Genomic DNA, 17,950 nt, shown 5'->3' on the forward strand with positions numbered 1-17,950 from the left:
AGCTTAAAACTCAGCAGATTGGCCTGCAGACTGCTCACTCAAAAAGCCACATTTTCCCTCACTTTCACCATAACAAGGGTGACTCATCACACTAAAGCACGTATGCCAATAGTATGCGCTACCGGCGGGGTGTGTAAATTCCACACCTGTCCCATCATCCTCTCCCCCTCCCTCCCCTCGGCCCTCTCCCCTTCCCTCCCCTTCCTCTTTTGTGCCTTCTCTCTTTTCACACATGCTCCCCCCCCCTCATTCACTCCACACCTCACACCGAACAGCTTGAGGAGCAGATAGCAGCGCTGTCTTGCTAAGAACATGCAACAACAAAGCAGAGAAGGGTTTGAACACACAGAGGGCCTCGCTCTGTCTCATCATTCTGCTTTCCACCCCCCCCTGCACACAGGTAAGTTTGGATTCACATCTTTAACAGGTGCTTTTTTGAGATCAGTTGGTGCTTTGCTTTGCATGCAAGGTGCAATGGAATGATCATCCTAAGTGCATTTTTTCTTATTCTGGGAGTATTTTAGCAGAATTTGGTGCTGCAACTATTTTATTTTCTTTTGCCTGTGCCACTGCATCCTTCTCTTTTGCTCATTTCTACAATAACAAGTGCATTGCTCGGCTAACCTTTGTTGGAGATAACATTACCCCGAGTAGATGAAATCCAGAGAACCTGATTACGATTATGTGTGAAGTTGATAGCGGAGACTTATTTTTATCCTGCTTATTTGATTCTGAGAGGGATCATCACACTTTTTCTCCTCCAGGTGGAGGAGGAGGAGGATGTGGTGGGATGACAAAGGCTGCAGCTGCCTTTTCTTCTCCGAAAGCTGGGTGAAAATGACATAATGGCCATCGAGCTCAGGTAACTTCACTTGGACACCGATACCCTTGAAACTAAACCATCTATTGGGATGTGTTTATGAGATTTGTGCCATTGTGAGAGAGTGAAATCCAACTAATTTCGAGAGCCGAGTCTACAAGTTATTATAGGAATAATTTATAAATTTGAAAAGCTTAGCTTGGGAGGGGTTTTGTACTTTTTCTGTGCATTTACTAGGACTGAACTCGTAAATCTGAGAGGAGTTAAGAGGCAACACATTCGGACTTTTTAACTGGCAGAAAAGAGCAAAGTGTAGAGCATCAGAGCTGATGTGTGCAGGCTCCTGAGCGAGGCCACACAAACCTGAGAGTAAGTTGTTTTCCACTGAGCGGTGATGTCATGACACCGCTGTTCGAGTGGACTAACAGTTTATTCTGAAAACTGAGCCCGTGTCCCGAGGCTCAGACAAACTATATGCGTCCACACGACGAAAACAGAGCACGCTCGCCAGGGGAAAGAATAAGGTAAGAAATAAGAGAAAGCTGATATTTGGGTTTGAAGATTCTGGGGCACAAAGGCATCGTGAATGTTCACATGTTCTTCAGTAAATCTTTTTCGTTTTTCCTGCACAAAGCTGGATCATGAATGTGAGAGGCCAGCTTTTCTTCTTTTGTGGTGATATTTGATTAGTAGTAGTATGCTCAAGTACTGAGGCAGTCTTTAGTTCAGTGCTTTGGGTTTTAACATTTTCTGTGTTTCACAGGAAAAATATGTATGTATGAAAGTGTTAGACACTATAACTCACTATATGAAGCTTTTAATCTGTGACGTTAAACTGTAGCTTATGAGAGCACAGCGATTAAATAACTTGCACTTTTCATATCATGAACACAATTTACTTTTAGTCATCTGTGCCTTACTTTAGCGAGGCCTAAATACCTTTATGTGTAGAAGAGTATTTTGTTACATCGCTTCAGGGATTGAAAGCGTTATTAAAAACGCAGGTCATGAAAAGAGCTACTCATTTATTGTATTTGAAAGTGAAAATGTGCTCTAACTCTTTGGCCACCCCCTCATCTTATGTCATGTTTGTGGCCGATTAGACTGATACAGCCTGTTTTGATGAGTGAATTATGTGGTTTTTTTATAGCAAGCCCGGAGTTCTCATTTGGAATGAATCACCGCATGAAAGCAGCTGATTGTTTTCTGCAGCAGACACTATTAATCTGTGAGCTCCATTAAAGAAAAAAAATCTCCACACTATAATAAGTTGTATAAAGGTTCTTTTTCTTGCAGAATGAGCTTCACCGAGCTCAGATTTCCTGCTGCAAGCGGCACGCACCGGGCTGAGTTTTCTGAAGATGCAGAACTTAGCTCATTAGTGAGCATTACACAAAAAAGGAAATTGTTCACAGTGGCTAAGTTCAGTGTCCAACATGAAAGAATGAACTCCTGCATACCTGAGAGTCTAAGCTTTCCTCAAACTGAGAGCCGAGTGGAGAGAACGGATGCATGGGATGAACAAAAAGAGGCTGCACCGTAAAACAAAGAGGAATGCTGTAAAAGACTTTGCATTTCCAGACAAATTGGAAGGTAGTTTAGGTTCTTCTGATTTAAGGGGGGGTTTGAAGAAGAAGAAAATGGGCAACGATAGATAACAGCAGGTTGAATCAGTGTGAATTTGCACAGCCCTAGTTCTCAGAGGATTTTCAGCACTACATCTCACTTTCTGATGGGGTTATTATTCATGATTTGAGTCACAAGAATACTGGTGTGTCAAATTTGCGCTTTTCTTTTTATTATTTTTGCAGAGCTTAAAAATAGAACCACATCTTGTCAAAGTTGGTGCTTTGGGGAGTGAAATAATGAATCATTTTCCGGGGTGTGTACTCATGTGCCTACTGAACTGGATTCAGTGTGTCTTTGCAGAACTGGCTCAGTCCAGCAGGAACAAGAGTGACACCTAATGACCATCAGCATAACCAAGGATGCCATCAATATCCCCTCGAAACGATCACAACGTGCCAAAAAATGACCACAAACATGTTTATCACCACACTCGGCAGCATGATTTCAGGAGAAATGATGAGAAATGAGAGATTATGTGTCCTCATTCATCCATCCAGTGTGTGTGTGTGTGTGTGTGTGTGTGTGTCCTAATTTGTCTCCCTGTGTGGGTAAATCTGGCTGCCTCTGCAGGGAGTCGCTACCAACAGCAGCTGATTTGTGCTGAGTAACACTTTGCGTCGCCTCTCTTCATTCCTCACACGATAATAAGCTGTCAGGGTGTCTCCAAGCGTCTTCACCAAATTGGGATACACCGGCTCCAACACCTCTGCAGTCATTATATACCTGAATGGACAGGCCCTGCGTTAGCATAAGCAAAACTGATCATCATAAGACATGCTATCGATTCTGGACGTCCTCAGTTGTTGAGGTGCCGTGTGAACAATTGCTTTTCACCTTGGGCCATCAGCCTGTGGACTCATGCATTAAAAAAATCTGCAGAGATGTGCAAAAATGAGAAGAGCCTACTCAAAAATGCAATGGAATTTCATATAGATTTTCATTAATTCACTGTAGGTGAGCACAGTGCTACTGTGAACAACAAGAGAGCATTAAAGAGGGTGTACGGTGCATTTTTTTTTTTTTTTTAAAGGTGGGGGCGCGCCCTTTGCTTTCTCTTTCAATGAAACTGTGGTTATAACAGCAGGGGAGTCAAATACACTGGAGCCTGTTTGAGCAGGTGACAGAAAACGTACTCCAGTTTATTTGAAGTAGTGATTCATTAACTTGTGTTTAACGGTAAAAAGTCAGATCTTATGTTTCCCCCAAGAACTTTGTGCAGACATTATTATGCATGCATTTGGATGTCACACCCTTTATTATTACACTGTTCGTACAAATGTACAAACCTCCACAGTGGGCTTCATGATTAAACAAAGGCTGCTTCAGGTTTGTATTGATTTGCATAATAATGCACGTGTTGCTTTTTATTGCTTGTTACACGTTGAGCCTCCATATTGAGAACTATAAGCACTGTAGGGTTATTTACAAGCACACAAACGGCTTCAGCAGACCTTAAAAAAGACGTGTAATTTTAAATCATCTTATATGAAACTCCTTTTGCACCCACCAACCATTTTTTAATGTATGGATTTCAACATCTTTGCCATCCTAAACAGCAACTTTATATACGGTATAAAAGAAAAAAAACAAAGAAGGTGATTTAAAAATATAGTCTTGCTACTTCTTAATTCATAATTTTACATTTTTGTGACATAATGCAGTGTTTTGTGGTGAGTTGATGAAAGAAAACTCGCCTGAAAGCTCTCAGACAGTACTTCTGAAATTGTTCAAATATCTTTAAGACCCACACAGATGCAATCATCAGTATTTTGTAATAAATGGACACATTTGAGGAGAGAAAACAATTTCTGGGGTGGCCTAAACCCTGTTGGTGGCAGCTAAAGCTGTTTTTGTCTTATATACACTGTGTTTCCATGTATGTTTGCTCATGTTACAATAAATCAGCGCACTTATTTCTCATTTTCACAGGAAAATATGAAGAAATGAGAGGTCACTCAAGACTTTTTCACAGTACTATATATACAAACAATAAAAACACTCCTTACTCACTGCTCAGTCAGTAAAATGAAATAAAGTATCATATAAAGTTTAGCTTTTTCTAACAGGTTACTACTTCTAATGAAATATTGTGACATTATTCCTTTGACTTTTATTGTTAGTACATGGTGTGCGTTCTTCCACTTCTGCATATGTTTTTATTTCTAACTTATGCGTAAAATAGCCTGATTCAAAAGGCTAAAAAAAATCTTTGGTTTACTACCAAACTACGGCATTAGTTCTCAAGGGACACCTAACACATCCTTCATTTAATCAGTGACTGAGTACCACAAAGATACTCTCTATTTAAACTAGCCTAGTCAGCTAGTTTAAATAGAGACTCAAACTTAATGTCAGACATCAGCAGCCATTTACACAATCAGTAGTTCTCTTTAGCTAGATCAGACTCCCACAAACATTAGCAGCAGCAGCTTTAATTATGTCCTTTTCATCTAATTCTAATTCTATTATTGGTGTTTTCAAACATTAAAAATGTGCTTCAGAAAGTTTTTTTTAAAAGAAATTTGATTTTTAAGGGCCTGAGCAGGGAAATAAGGAGCAGTGATAGGTATGTTGATGGCATAATGTAAAAAGTTTTTTGGGTTTTTTTATTTAATGTGAAAAGAATATTAAAATTATTTTAGGACTAGACACGTACAGACGGCATTAATGAAATGTGTTAGTGATTTCCTAATCCAAGTGAAAACAGAAATATTCTGTAAAAGACAATAAGGAGTGTAAATACAGTAGATATGATTGGTTACTGGTTTTAAAAATACATTTAAAAAGTGGTGTGAGTTGGTTGTAATACTCCAATTCTCCACTAGGTGGAGCTGAAACCCCACGCTCACCTGTGCACACAAATTGGGGCAATTAAAGTTCTCATTCAGTCTGTTAACGTAACTTCTTCTGTGGTTTTCTTTCTTTCTTTATTTGGTGATGCTTTTGTTTCTTTGCTGTTATTCAAAGATAAATATTTTACAGGTCAGTGACGTACGAAAACATCGACGGGCGTGTTGCTGTTCGTGTGTGTGTGTGTGTGTGTGTGTGTAGAAATGTAGGAAGTAACGTTAACCTAACTTTCGGACCAGGACGACGCGGAGACGTAAATCCTGAGTTTCTGAACGAAGTTGTGATTTCTAGGAGGAAGGACGACGCCGACCTGCTGGGAAATTATTCTGTCTTCATTTGAAAGTCTCTCTTAACAGTTTCTTGGCTCGCTTTTACTTTAACACTCAGGTGAAGGTAGTTTTTTTGTTTGTTTATTTATTCCTTCTTAAAAGTAGTGTGTTAGGAGTCGGTTAGCGCCAAACGGAGGTGCAGAGATCTTCGTCTTCCCGCGGCTCTCAGCGCCTTTTCTGCTTTTAAAAGATGAAATGAGAGGTTTTGCTCAAAAGGTGAGGCTCGTTTTGGCATTTTAATTCTTTAGTGCTGTTTACCTGTGCGGCTGTTTACTTGGGAATTTAGATGGGAATAGTGGGAACTTAAACACTGCTGTTTGTCCTTCTTTTCCTGATTTTGTGTGTGTGTGTGTGTGTGTGTGTGTGTGTGTGTGTGTGTGAGTGTGTGCGTGCTTACACAGCGGACCCCTGCTGAGGTTTTGGAGCAGTGAGTTATGCTGAGGACTGTCTCTGACTGTCAGGATGAGCACTACAGATGGATCTGGGGCCCTAGAGTATGATGAAGAGGCCCGTGTTGTGCAGATTTACCCCAGGGTGTCGTATGACACAGCTGCCTACTGTCCCCTGCAGATCAGTGTTGGGGACACCGTGGCGTTGGTCATCCACAATGCTGTGGTTACTCTGGACCTGGACCCCAACCAGGCATACGACCTGCTGGAGGTGAGGAAGAGCGGGGGAAAGGAGAGGCCGCTGGAGGCAGGGGACTCCCCTTTGGAGCGAGTCCTGCTGTGGCCCAGAGAGGTGCAGAAGTGGCACCCTCAGAGCAAAGGGTACTACTTCATCCTGCAGCAGCAGCAGGTCAACAATGGAGGGTGCAGAACAGAGATCTGCACAGGGGAGTGTGATGACCTCTGCAGCCTCTCCACACTGACTGAGGAGAATGTTCTGGAGGTTTTACGCCAACGCTTCTACAAGCACAAAATCTACACCTACGCCAACAAGATCCTCATCGCCATCAATCCCAATAAGTTCCTGCCTGTTTACTACAACCCCATGTACGTCAAAATGTATGAGAACCAGCCACTGGGAAAACTGAGTCCTCACATTTTTGCCATCGCCGACGTGACCTTCCGCGCTATGCTGAACAGGCAGGCTAACCAGTGTATTGTGATAACTGGTGAGAGTGGCTCAGGGAAGACTGAAAGCAGCAGTTATCTCATTCATTGCTTGACTTCACTCAGCCAGAACATGTACTCCAGCGGGCTGGAAAGGACCATCCTCGGGTCCGGGCCGGTGTTGGAGGTAGGTCACTGTTATGTGATGCTGCTCAAACCACTGATGTAAAAAAAAAAATTCAAAATAAAAGTTGGAGCAGTCCAGAGTTTGCCCCCCCTCAAAAGAGGCAGAGGCAACAAGATACCAGAGCTTCTCACATAGCACAACATCTGATAAAAATCACCTTCGATTGTTATCATTTAGGTGTAGAAACACTGAAGAATTCACATTGTTGCCTCCTGAGTCACCAAAACAGTTCACCAAGTCGACTGATTCCAACTGTCACAAACATTTTTCACAGCGTCTCTATTACCTGTTAAATATCACTGCAAACTGAATGAGCTAAACCCACGATTGAAAAAAATCAGTTCTTGCGTTGTGACATTTGACAAAACACTCAACCTTTTCTTTAAAAGAGAGGTGATTTCCTGGTATGAGAAATTATCACTTTAGATTTTAGATCTTGCAGATAGCAGCACACCCATCTACCTCTCCGGGGTTTTTTTTTTCTTTCTTTTACTGAAAACATATTTTCAGTATTTCTACCTGTAACCCCAATTTTCTCTCTTTCTCTCCCTCTCTTTTTTTTCTTCACCAGCACATACTGCAAACCCCAAATAACATTTTAAGTTTTGTTGAAACATATTAGTTTTGGTTAATTTTAGAGCAGGTGTGTCAAACTTGTTTTAGTTTATGGGTCACACATTGCTTGAGCTGACGGTACAGTGGGGCAAACCAGTAAAACCACTGTAACATACACTAAATAAAAAAGATAAAAGAAGTGCAAAAAAAAGTACATTCAAAACCTCCACCTGGGCCATGGCCAAGCCCTTAGAAAGCTGCAGCTATACACCAGACATCAGACGGATTAACAGCATGGAATGTCTTAACAAATGTGGGGAAACGGTTAAATCTATACAGCTTGACACTACTTTCATTAGACTACATTGCACTGTGGTTTGTAAACTGTAAAGTCATAAAACCTTCAGATCAATGGCATTTTTGCCATTGATGGTGGTGTAGTGGTTAGCACTGTCACCAAAGAGAGTGGCTCAGCGTGGTTTACCTGGGGTTCCTGATTCCTCTGTGTGGAGTCCGTTTCACGTGTAACTAAATGCCCGGATTCACCAAGTGTTATTTGGCACAGATTTTCACACTGGGTGCCCTTTCTAACATGTCCACGATACAGGGATTTGTGTTTTCTCCCGGTCTCAAACCAAGATTTCTTGTATATTATCCAAATGTGTTAGCTGCTACACTGTGGAGTAGGGCTGCCACACACGATTATTTTGATAGTCGACTAGTCACCCATCATTTTTGCGATTAGTCAACTAATCAGATAATGCGTAAAACATACATCTTATTGCACCAGCATGCATCTTCTCTTATATAACTATCATTAGCTTACAGTTTAAGGTATGTGCTAACTAAAAATAAAGACAAGATGATCGTTTATTAAACTTTTAATGAAATTAGCGGATTGTCTCGGTTGAGTTTAATAAAGTCAGCCAGCTACTCCTTGCTATCCAAAATGTAACAGGACGTTGGAGTAAATTCTCGATCATCTCACACTTCTGTTAAATCAGTTGTCTGTTTGACGTTTATCCTACTGCTTTCGGATCTTACAAAGCTTCAAACGACGCGTCGACTACTAAAATAATTGGTCGTCAATGATTTTGATTGATTTTGTAACCAGTTGGGAAGTGGTTCCTGGCAGTTGCAAAGTGAAATTGGAGGACAAAGGGGTGCTTCACTGAAAACTTCTGTGATTGGTTTGGTAGCTAGCAGACTATCGCAGGCACCAATAGATGTCGACTTGTCAGTTTTTGTGCTATTTGTTCAAGTTTCACCTCAGCTTGCAGCATAATCAAGCATTTGCAGGCCTGCAAGTTTGACAATTTTGGTTTTTACAGAGTGATTATGTCATCTCACTAGCAGACTAATGCTGATCATTTGATTCTGCTGCAGTGAGTGACGTGACTAAAGCAGAAAGATTGCTTCAAGCTGAGGTCTGACTTGTGCTGATACGAGTTTTCTGATAGATGAGGGTGATTTTTGTTTTCTTATCCCTTTTTAGACATGCAAATGAAATGCAGAATGTTCCAAATAGTGAAACCACTGACTAGTAACTTCCTGCAGCAGAAACCTCAGCTTAATCAAGAAAAACCACAAAGAAATTCAGCTCTAAAGGAAGCTCCTGTAATCATTTACTAGTGAAAAGCTCTGAAGAGCTATTAATACCATCACATTAGAATAGGGAAACAAATGAGCTTTGCTTTTTTTGTTTGTGATCTATTTGTTTTGCAAACATGTCTCACATCAGGACATCATGACATCTCACATCAGGATTTACATGAAGCTCAAACAATTTCCCAAAATCTGAAGGCACCAGAATGTAAAGCAAAGTCTGCCGGCTGGGAATTCCCACTTCTTTTTTTGGTTTTTTTTACCCACCGCTGTAGTTTCACTGTAGTCTGTGTTGTTTCTATCACACCATCGTCATGCTACAGTGTCCGTGTAAATGAGTAACGACACATTTCCCACTTGCTTTCTGTTTCATTTGCCTGTTGCACAATTGCACAGTGCATGACAGAGAGCAGACATGAAACTAGGCCAGATGCTTTTCCTCTTTTAAACGTATCTAAGTGTGTGTTGTATTTGCTCAAGGACTGAGAGGAGTTCACTGACTTGGTGACAGAGATTCGCTTAAATCTCTCCCAGCTACCAAAATGTGTAAGAATGCTCTGTTTGAGTTTATGTACAGGCTTTATCTCTCTGTTGGTACAGCAACTAACCTCATACAAAGGATATCATCCCACTTTGTTTCCGATTATGCACGCACACATACATTCACACACCCACATGCAAACACAATCCCAAAGGACCAGCTTTTCACTGGACAGTTGCTAAATATGGATTCTTCTTCGCTCTAAACAAGTTGAGCGAGTTTCTCCTTCCAACAGGTTGCAGCATAAATATTTTTCCTGTTAGCTGAGCTTTACCTCCTTTTATAGTGTGTTGTGCTCTGTTCCCAAAAAGCTTATGGGGAATCGCCGATTTAGCTGTGTGGTTTATTTAGTATATCTTTATTTGTGTTTACTGTGGTTTATCTGTTGTATTTTATTTCTTTCTTCTTTTTTTTAACTAGCAAAATGTTGAACAATTTTTACTGATGTCTGAGTTGTCATGCCACAGTGTTTACCACAGAAAGTCTGGCCTTGCAGCAGGAAAAAGGCCCTCTTGTAGCAATCAGGATCAGTTGACGTTAATCTCTTTGGGGGTATTGTTGTGTAGTTAAGCCACAGGGATTTCCTTGTATGCATGAGTCACGCCTCAAGACTTGTTCCTTTTTATCGAAAATCTGAAAATATTGGGCCTTCTGTTTTTTCCCTGTAACTTTCAGTGTTATCTCAACTGTTGTTGGCACGTAGTGGAAAGTACACCTAGCTTTGATCTTTCTGATGCTAGGAAACGGCTACTGACTTCAGACTATTTGTCATGTGTCATTAAAATCTGCAGTCTTTAGTTCGCAGATGACAACACCTTGCATTATCCAGAAATGGTGAATGATTGATTGGGTAGGTATTGGTGATCAGGAATGAGATTGCTGAGCTCCACTGGGAGGATTTGCAGGGTGTTGTCTTGAAGGGAATGAAACGGAGTAGAGAAAAGAAACAGGAACGTGTCAGAACGTGCTTGGGCAGGCCTGCTGCTAAACATAAAGAACAAAGTATAAATCACTTTTCTCTCTCTCTGTATCCCTCTGCTCTCTAATAAAGGCACTCTTTCAATCCATGCCCCTGGTTAGTTTAATCTGTGGATCATGGATTTTCACAAATCCACATATCGAAGGAGATTACAGATTATTTGAAGCTGTTCTCTGTCCCATTTTCCCCTTTTCCGCCTTCAGCATTCCACAGTCCATTTGGCACCAGTTCCATTACTTATTTTGATTTGCAAGTCAGCAACTGCGACATTTAGGTGTTCACTGGTAAACATGAGCTAAGCCAACCATTCCTAGTGTGGGAATTGTCCCCCAAAAAAGGAGAAGTTAAATGAGCAGCGTTTAGATGATGTGCTTGATGTATTTTACATGATGAACGTGTCTGTCTGTCTCAGTGTTTGTTTCTTTGCCCAAGTCTTGGTCTAGGACAATCAAACGTGACAAAAATCTCAGGCCCCTGATGGTTATTAACTATATCAGACATTATCATGTCATTGTGTTGCCTAGCAATCACCTAGCATTATGATTATATTAGCTGCATGATAGCATTTATGTACCTATAGCAATAAAAGCACCAAACCACTTTTTTTATTGTCATGACAGTAACCTCTCACCTGTACTGTCAAAAGCCAAATCATACAAACTTAAAGCAACGTGCTAGGTGATTTTTTTTTTTATTCTTTTACATATAACCATCCTCTACCACACTTTTCTTTTTTCTTTTTTTTTGCTTTAGTTAGTGTGATTACGTATATTAGTTTGCTAACAGAACAAATAAGTCAAACAGTACTGTATTATGCAAATGCATTAGTCAAATAAACAAGACAGAACATTGCTGCTGTTGGTATAATATTCATATTCAAATCAGCGGTGAAAGGTGTCGCAGACTGTCTGCACACAAGCTGGAGAACCACAAAATTTAATAAAAGAATAAAATAACTACTCCAAAATCTGAGGAATTTTTTGACATTAATGCCACATTTTTTTGTGTATTAGCAACTTTATTTTTATTGTCATCAATTATAATTTCATTTCCAATTTTTTTGTTTTTAATCAGGATCTCTCTACCTGGGATCTGTACACACACCATCCAACAGCCACGGCACATAAACATGAAAGAAGCAGGTTCCTCTTACACAAGCAGCATTGAGTTTCATAGACACAACAATAAGAAAAAAATTTTTTTAAAAACACCTGCATTAGAGTCAATGCATAATCACTCTACAGACATAACGTATTCTCCAGTATAATTTCTATTTCATTATATCACTGCATGTCCCATTTACATATTTGTACTTTGCACTCATATTCACACAGCACATATACATCCTGTCTCCATCAACTGTCTTCTGTATTCAGATAACTTTAATTACAGTTCTTGCTGGTTTTGGTAATACTGCTTTAAATTGTGAATGGGCTGATAGTCGGTCCAACAGTGAGCCGGCCCAATTTACCATGAACTTTCTTTGAAAAGGACCAGAACAGATAACACGACACGGCATTTAAAACCTGTTTCATAATCTTAGCACTGCTTGAAAAATAATAAACTATAAAATATATTAAAATTTATCACTGAAATTTTCTTCTTCTTTCATGAAGAATAGAAAACAGCTTATTTTTTACATTTGCATGTCCTCAATGTGAAAAAAAAGTTCCCCATTATAACTTCTTTCACTTCTAGTATTTCCCACTATGGTAATTGCTTTTTCTCAAGGCTAATTCATAGAGACCAACCTCACAAGCGTCTACATATCTACCTGAATTAGTACCTCCATTATCTTTGGGTCTATAAAGGACCTCCATCTTTTTTCTGCATATCACAGGTTCTCGGAGTTTCGACGAGTGAGTGCACATTTCCAGCATGTGATTGAGGATGGGAGAGGAAGAATACCTGGTCTTTGTTATGTTCACAGATTGGTGGTTTACTGTGATGACTGTGATTTTTGTTCTGGTTTTCTTTACACCATCTGCGTTTGTCAGTGTTGTGATGGTTAAGTTAAAATTGTTACCCGTGTTAGAGGGAGCAGCTCGTTACACTGAGTCTTGATCCCAGTATAAAGTCTTTTTATTTATACTTTATACTGCATACCAGCTATCTTTTTGTCTCTCCACATACCTTTTATTTTTTCCCAGCTGCATCCACCAACATTATTTAGTTGCCTTTATTCTTTATGTGAAATTGATTCATCTGAAATTTAAAAGGCAATTTGATAGTCTGTCGAAATTTACATGTGATCCTGGCGTGTGATCAGAGCCGTGTGCGAATCTAGCTCACTGTCTGCACCGCTGTTCTGACCTGTTAGGACATGACCGTCAGCCGAGCAGATAAAGAAGGGGTGTTAGTTTAGCACCTGGGCCTGATTAGGAAAAACTATTTACCGGTAATCACTACCCAAAAAAATGCAGACAGTTACCTTTCTTTGAGTGTGAAGAAGCGTAATTAATTCCCGTAAACATCGCCCATTACAACAAAACCTGAACAGCCTGAGGTTCCTAAGAAAGAGCAATTGAGTCATGACTTTTTAATGTCACAGTCATCATGCTAAAAATACAGTGACACAGACAATTTATCATCCTTACTTCAGTGGCAGGGTGGTGACTTTGTCTTTAAAACAGTCAAACTAAGTGCTCTGATTTGGCTTAAATGAGCAGCCCCCAAAACTTTGCTTTCCTTTTTAGAAAGTTTTCAAATAATCTGGGGGGACAAATTGGACCGTTTGGTAGACAGAATCCATGTGCGTCTCACTCTGTCGCACATGCATGCAAGCTTTAGATGGTTGGCATGGATGAGTCAGCAGCATCTATTAAGTGACAAACAATTATGGGCCTTTATCTGAGACTTTTAATAGCGGGACTAAGAAGAGACCTGATAACCGTGACAGTGGTCATAAAATTCCTTCAAGGAAGGGAAATAAATCTTAGTTTAATTGATAACAAATATAAAAGACAAAAAGACGGTGGTATAAGAACCAGCTGATGTTGAGAATTTTAAAAGGATGCATTAATCAGCGCTTAGCTGATAGGTTTTAGTTTTTGAATAAACATTTGTGAGGTTGAGCAACAGCAGGCAGAAAATACCAGCCAACAAAGAAGGAACTGGGCCTTAAATGACAGCAAATCTCTTTTCTTTCTCTTTTTTGTTTTAGTTTTTATGAACTCATGAGCAAAACATAATTTCAATGAGCTTCTGTTCTCAGTGCTCCTGCTTGTAATAGAGATGAACAGCTGTTAGCGACCTCTCTGAGCAAAACAGGTTAAATATCTGCAGAAAACACAAAAACAGTTTATAAAGTGAAGGTGCTTTTTTGCTTTCCTTTTTGTGTTCACTCCTGATTTATAAGATGGGCACTGAAGCACAACTCATTTACACCAACTCTATCCATGTCATTACATAAAACCGACTAATGGTAACAGTAATCTGCCATCCACAAACCTACATTTACTGTGTTTGGGTGCCAGTGTTTGTGGAAAACATGCCGATGAATTAGTCTGTTTATTTTACTGAAAACTGATGTTCTTTATGTTTTAAACAGGCCTTTGGCAACGCCAAGACCACAAAGAATAACAACTCCAGTCGCTTTGGGAAGTTCATCCAGCTCAACTACCTGGAAAGTGGTGTCATCAGAGGGTAAAACGCCCTTTATTATTTTTCTCATGGACCACCTCTGATTGAGTCGTGTCTCTTCAAAGTTAACCGTTTGTTTCATAGTAGTTTTTCTTCCAGTGTCACAAAAGAACAATTGCAGCTTCATGGGTTTTGTTGACGTTCTCTTCCTTTGTCTCTCGTTCAGGGCCGTTATTGAAAAGTACCTACTGGAAAAATGCCGCGTGGTGACCAGAGATAAGAGTGAGAGGTATAAATAAGACTCAAATAGAATACAAGATTCAAACATGTGCAATTTTTAGAAAATCTCTTCTGGCAATAATCATGTTCACACCACTCCCCAGTTTGTACAAGAAACCTTATGTCTACCATAGCCCAATAAAAGCGCTGAGTCATTGGGAAAGTTGAAGTGAAAATTGCTTCTCCTGCAGAAACTTCCATGTGTTCTACTATCTGCTGATGGGCGCGTCCAAAGACGAGCAGGAGGAGCTACATCTTCTAAAGCCACAGGATTATCGCTACCTCAAACAGGTACCTTTGATCCACAGGCTTTACAGCAGCAGTGAGAGAGAAAGTGGAAGACCAGCTTAAATACATGCCATATATAACGTTATCAAATGCGTGAAAACCAGCGAGATATGTTTTATGGAAACAGACCTACAGGGTCTTGAAACTTCTTGGAAGTAAAGAGAAGCCTGTGAAAGCAGCTGCAGTATAATTAATAAACAGATATTCACATGAAGCTAAAAAAAAACTACACTTTAATTGCACTTAACACCACACATGCTTTTCCTCCAAATAATATTACTATATGGAGGACCTAAGAACGTGTCTGACATGTTCGTTACTTTTCTCACTGACTCTTTTACCCTCGTCTCCCTGTTTATAGATGTAGATTTAACTGAAATTACAGGTTAGCCACCTGATAAGAGTGTCTCCTGTTTATTGCATCAACCAGGGAAAATTGATATTCCCATTTATATTTTTTAATTTTTTAGCAGCTTTTATATTTTAATGATGGTAAACATTTGTTTTTATATGTTTTCCTTATTATAGTCATGTGACATTCATCTGTCGTGTGTCATAGCCAGCAGCCCATAACTTGAAAGGAAGGTGACTGGATTTTGTGGCAACATTGACTCATACTGTGTCACCACACAATGCAACAGTAACTGCAATGCTACAAACTGGAGTAAAAGTAATCCAATTCAGTTTCATTTCTATAGCAACAACAGCAATAGGTATCTGTAGGGGCTGAAAACATGCCTTCTATGTGAGGATGAAGAGGAACCATAACCCTAAAAAGAGCCCCTGGTACACCACCAACCTGTTCATGTCTCTAACTGTTTTTCCTCTCGTGGCGACACACTGACTCTTTTACCATTGTCTCCCTGTTTATAGATGTAGATTTAACTAAAATTACAGTTTAACCACCTGAAAAGAGTGCTTGTACACTCAGACATGCGCAGACTGTTTTCCTTCGTGGTGATGAAGGGAAATGCTGGGCTGGCATGTAAAAGGGCATTTATTCTTTCAGGACCTGAAGCTCAGTAAAGGACCTCTCCAACAGCCAAACCCATGACATGACATTGACCAATAAGATGAAAGGAAGAAAAATCTGGTCAAAATTTGTACTTGTAATTTTAAACTTGCACACAAGCAAAGGGACTTGAGCGCAGAGTTTTACACGTAGTTTTTTGCTTTCTGTGTGCAACCTGTGCGACCTTGACGAAATTTTTTTTAACTTGTATAAATATTTTTTACAAACAAAAATCTTTTTTACACGCACACAAATTCTCATCTAAAGATGCACAAACATCAAATTTTCAGATATTTTGGTTTATAAGGTTACAAAACTCAGTTCACAAATATGCATTTGATTTAGAAGTACAAATTATTTATTACCACAATTTGAGCCCATAGTGCAGCAGCTTGTATTCTGCCAGTGTATACATCTGCCACTGCTCTCGTGTTCTTTCCTCTAATAGTTCGTTCACTGTGAAGACGCGATTACTGCTGAAGTCTTGTACGTATCAGAAAAAGCGACTTTTGCTCAGTATTTCAAGTCCAACATGATCAGCTCAGTTTCACTCATGAAGACGTGCCAGTGCACAAGTATACATGGAAACAACAGCGTTACCCACTGCAATACAGACTCCATTCCTGTGCATGCACACATAAAAATCCACAGAGAAAGCATTTGATCTCAGCGTTACTGAGTTAAACCAAACATACAGGTTTGTGCATTCCTCAGTTTGCATGTTCTTGCATGATGCAGTGTGTGGATTCTTATATAACTACATCCATAAACATCTGTCTTTGCTTAACATGTATTTGTGTTCTGCATGTTCCACAGGAAGACCTGCTTTTAGACGATGAGGAGAAACTTGGGCAAGAGTACAGGAGGCTCCATCAAGCTATGGAGATGGTTGGGTTCCTGCCCTCCACTAAGAAACAGTATGTATGATAATGATAGAAAGAGCTAAAATGCTACAGACTAGAACAAAAGTTATACTATACTAGTGTCAGTAACAGGTCAGAGCTTGTCCGAAAGCACCTGGCAGCCTCGGGACACGGCATGTGCAGAAAAGCAAAAACAACATAGTTTGTATTCTGTTCAGGTTGGTTTCCCTGAGAAAAAAACACCCACAGCAATTCATAGTTTGAAAAGGTGGGAAGTTTAAAAAACAAAAGTAGTAATAAAGGGTTTCATAGATTTGGTCATGATTAACTCTTTTTTTTTTTTTTTTTTTTTATTGAAGGAGGTGCAGACTTACACATGCAGCTTGCTTTTAAGCTTTTTTCTTTTAAGGTAATGTGAAGCACTGGGTGTCCCAAAAGGCGGCGCTGATATATTTAGAGCAACAAAACAATGTTAAATATGCCACCAGTTCATCAGTGATGTGTGGATGAGATTGAGGGGGGGGAAAAAGTTTAAACAGTAATGTAAAAGTAATTGTGTGTCCTTTGGCTGTCTCAATTGGTCTTGGGCACAACTAGGTTAACTTTGCATGGTTCACAGTTTTAAGTAATCCGTATTTAGCCCATACGTTTGTTTTGTGGGTTTTGCTGAGATGACTACATTGAAGATGTTGCCAGTGTCATTTAGAGCAATCTGAGGTTTTAAGGAACACTGACCACCTTTAATATGAACACTTAAAAAGTAAAAAAAACAATGAATTTGCTTCTACTTATTTAATTAAAGGGGCGGAGGCCTGGTGCCTGCCCCAAGACAGGCCCTTGGGTTTGAATCCATCTGTGTGGACTTTGCATGTTCTCTCCAGGTGCTCCAGCCTCCTCCCACAATCCATTCAGGTCTTTGGACTGTGGGAGGAAGCAGACAAGGATGAATAGACAGATTATATTACGGATACAGATTATATTGAAATTGAAATTCTGTGATATTATATGACAAAGTGGACATTTGGTTCATACATTTGATAAGATTAACTGACTGTGTTTGTGTCCAATGTGCAGCATATTTTCCATCCTCTCCGCCATCCTCCACTTGGGTAACGTCACATTCACTCAGACAGACGACCCTCCGCGTTTGGAGGTTGGACCTCCTGAAGTCTTGTCTATACTGTCAGACCTGTTGAAGGTATGATCAGAAACAGCCGATTTAGTGTTACTGCAGTGTACTGCGTACTGCTACATTTGTAATGGTCACTTGAAAGGGTCCAGTTAAGTTCCAGAGAAAATGAAAACTAAACTGCGTCAGTGTGGTTTGTAAATAAACATGTCTCAGTCTGTAATTTTAGTGGCATTTGCAGAAGATT

General features: G+C 39.9%; 1 protein-coding gene and 1 long non-coding RNA gene across 4 annotated transcripts in view; both read left to right on the forward strand.

Annotated features, from left to right (window-relative positions):
* The first annotated feature begins 267 nt into the window (after window positions 1-267).
* Window positions 268-2,169, forward strand: LOC121815452. The gene is made up of 3 exons (XR_006055118.1): window positions 268-400; window positions 765-862; window positions 2,117-2,169. It is a non-coding gene; the product is annotated as an uncharacterized LOC121815452 (long non-coding RNA).
* A 3,112-nt stretch (window positions 2,170-5,281) lies between these two features.
* The window catches only part of myo9b (myosin IXb), a 30,948-nt gene continuing 18,279 nt past the window's right edge, over window positions 5,282-17,950 (forward strand). For 2 of the 3 annotated variants that reach the window (XM_005936649.2, XM_014338201.2), the window contains exons 1-7: window positions 5,282-5,844; window positions 6,030-6,870; window positions 14,101-14,195; window positions 14,359-14,421; window positions 14,603-14,702; window positions 16,528-16,628; window positions 17,649-17,772. In XM_005936649.2, the coding sequence (XP_005936711.1) occupies window positions 6,091-6,870; window positions 14,101-14,195; window positions 14,359-14,421; window positions 14,603-14,702; window positions 16,528-16,628; window positions 17,649-17,772 (1,263 nt within the window). In that variant the 5' untranslated portion in view covers window positions 5,282-5,844; window positions 6,030-6,090. The remainder of the gene's footprint in view (window positions 5,845-6,029; window positions 6,871-14,100; window positions 14,196-14,358; window positions 14,422-14,602; window positions 14,703-16,527; window positions 16,629-17,648; window positions 17,773-17,950) is intronic. The other variant, XM_005936650.2, reaches the window with a different exon arrangement.

This window comes from Haplochromis burtoni, unplaced genomic scaffold, assembly GCF_018398535.1.
Source record: "Haplochromis burtoni strain Fernald_Lab_line unplaced genomic scaffold, NCSU_Asbu1 Contig_219, whole genome shotgun sequence".
Lineage (NCBI taxonomy): Eukaryota > Metazoa > Chordata > Actinopteri > Cichliformes > Cichlidae > Haplochromis > Haplochromis burtoni.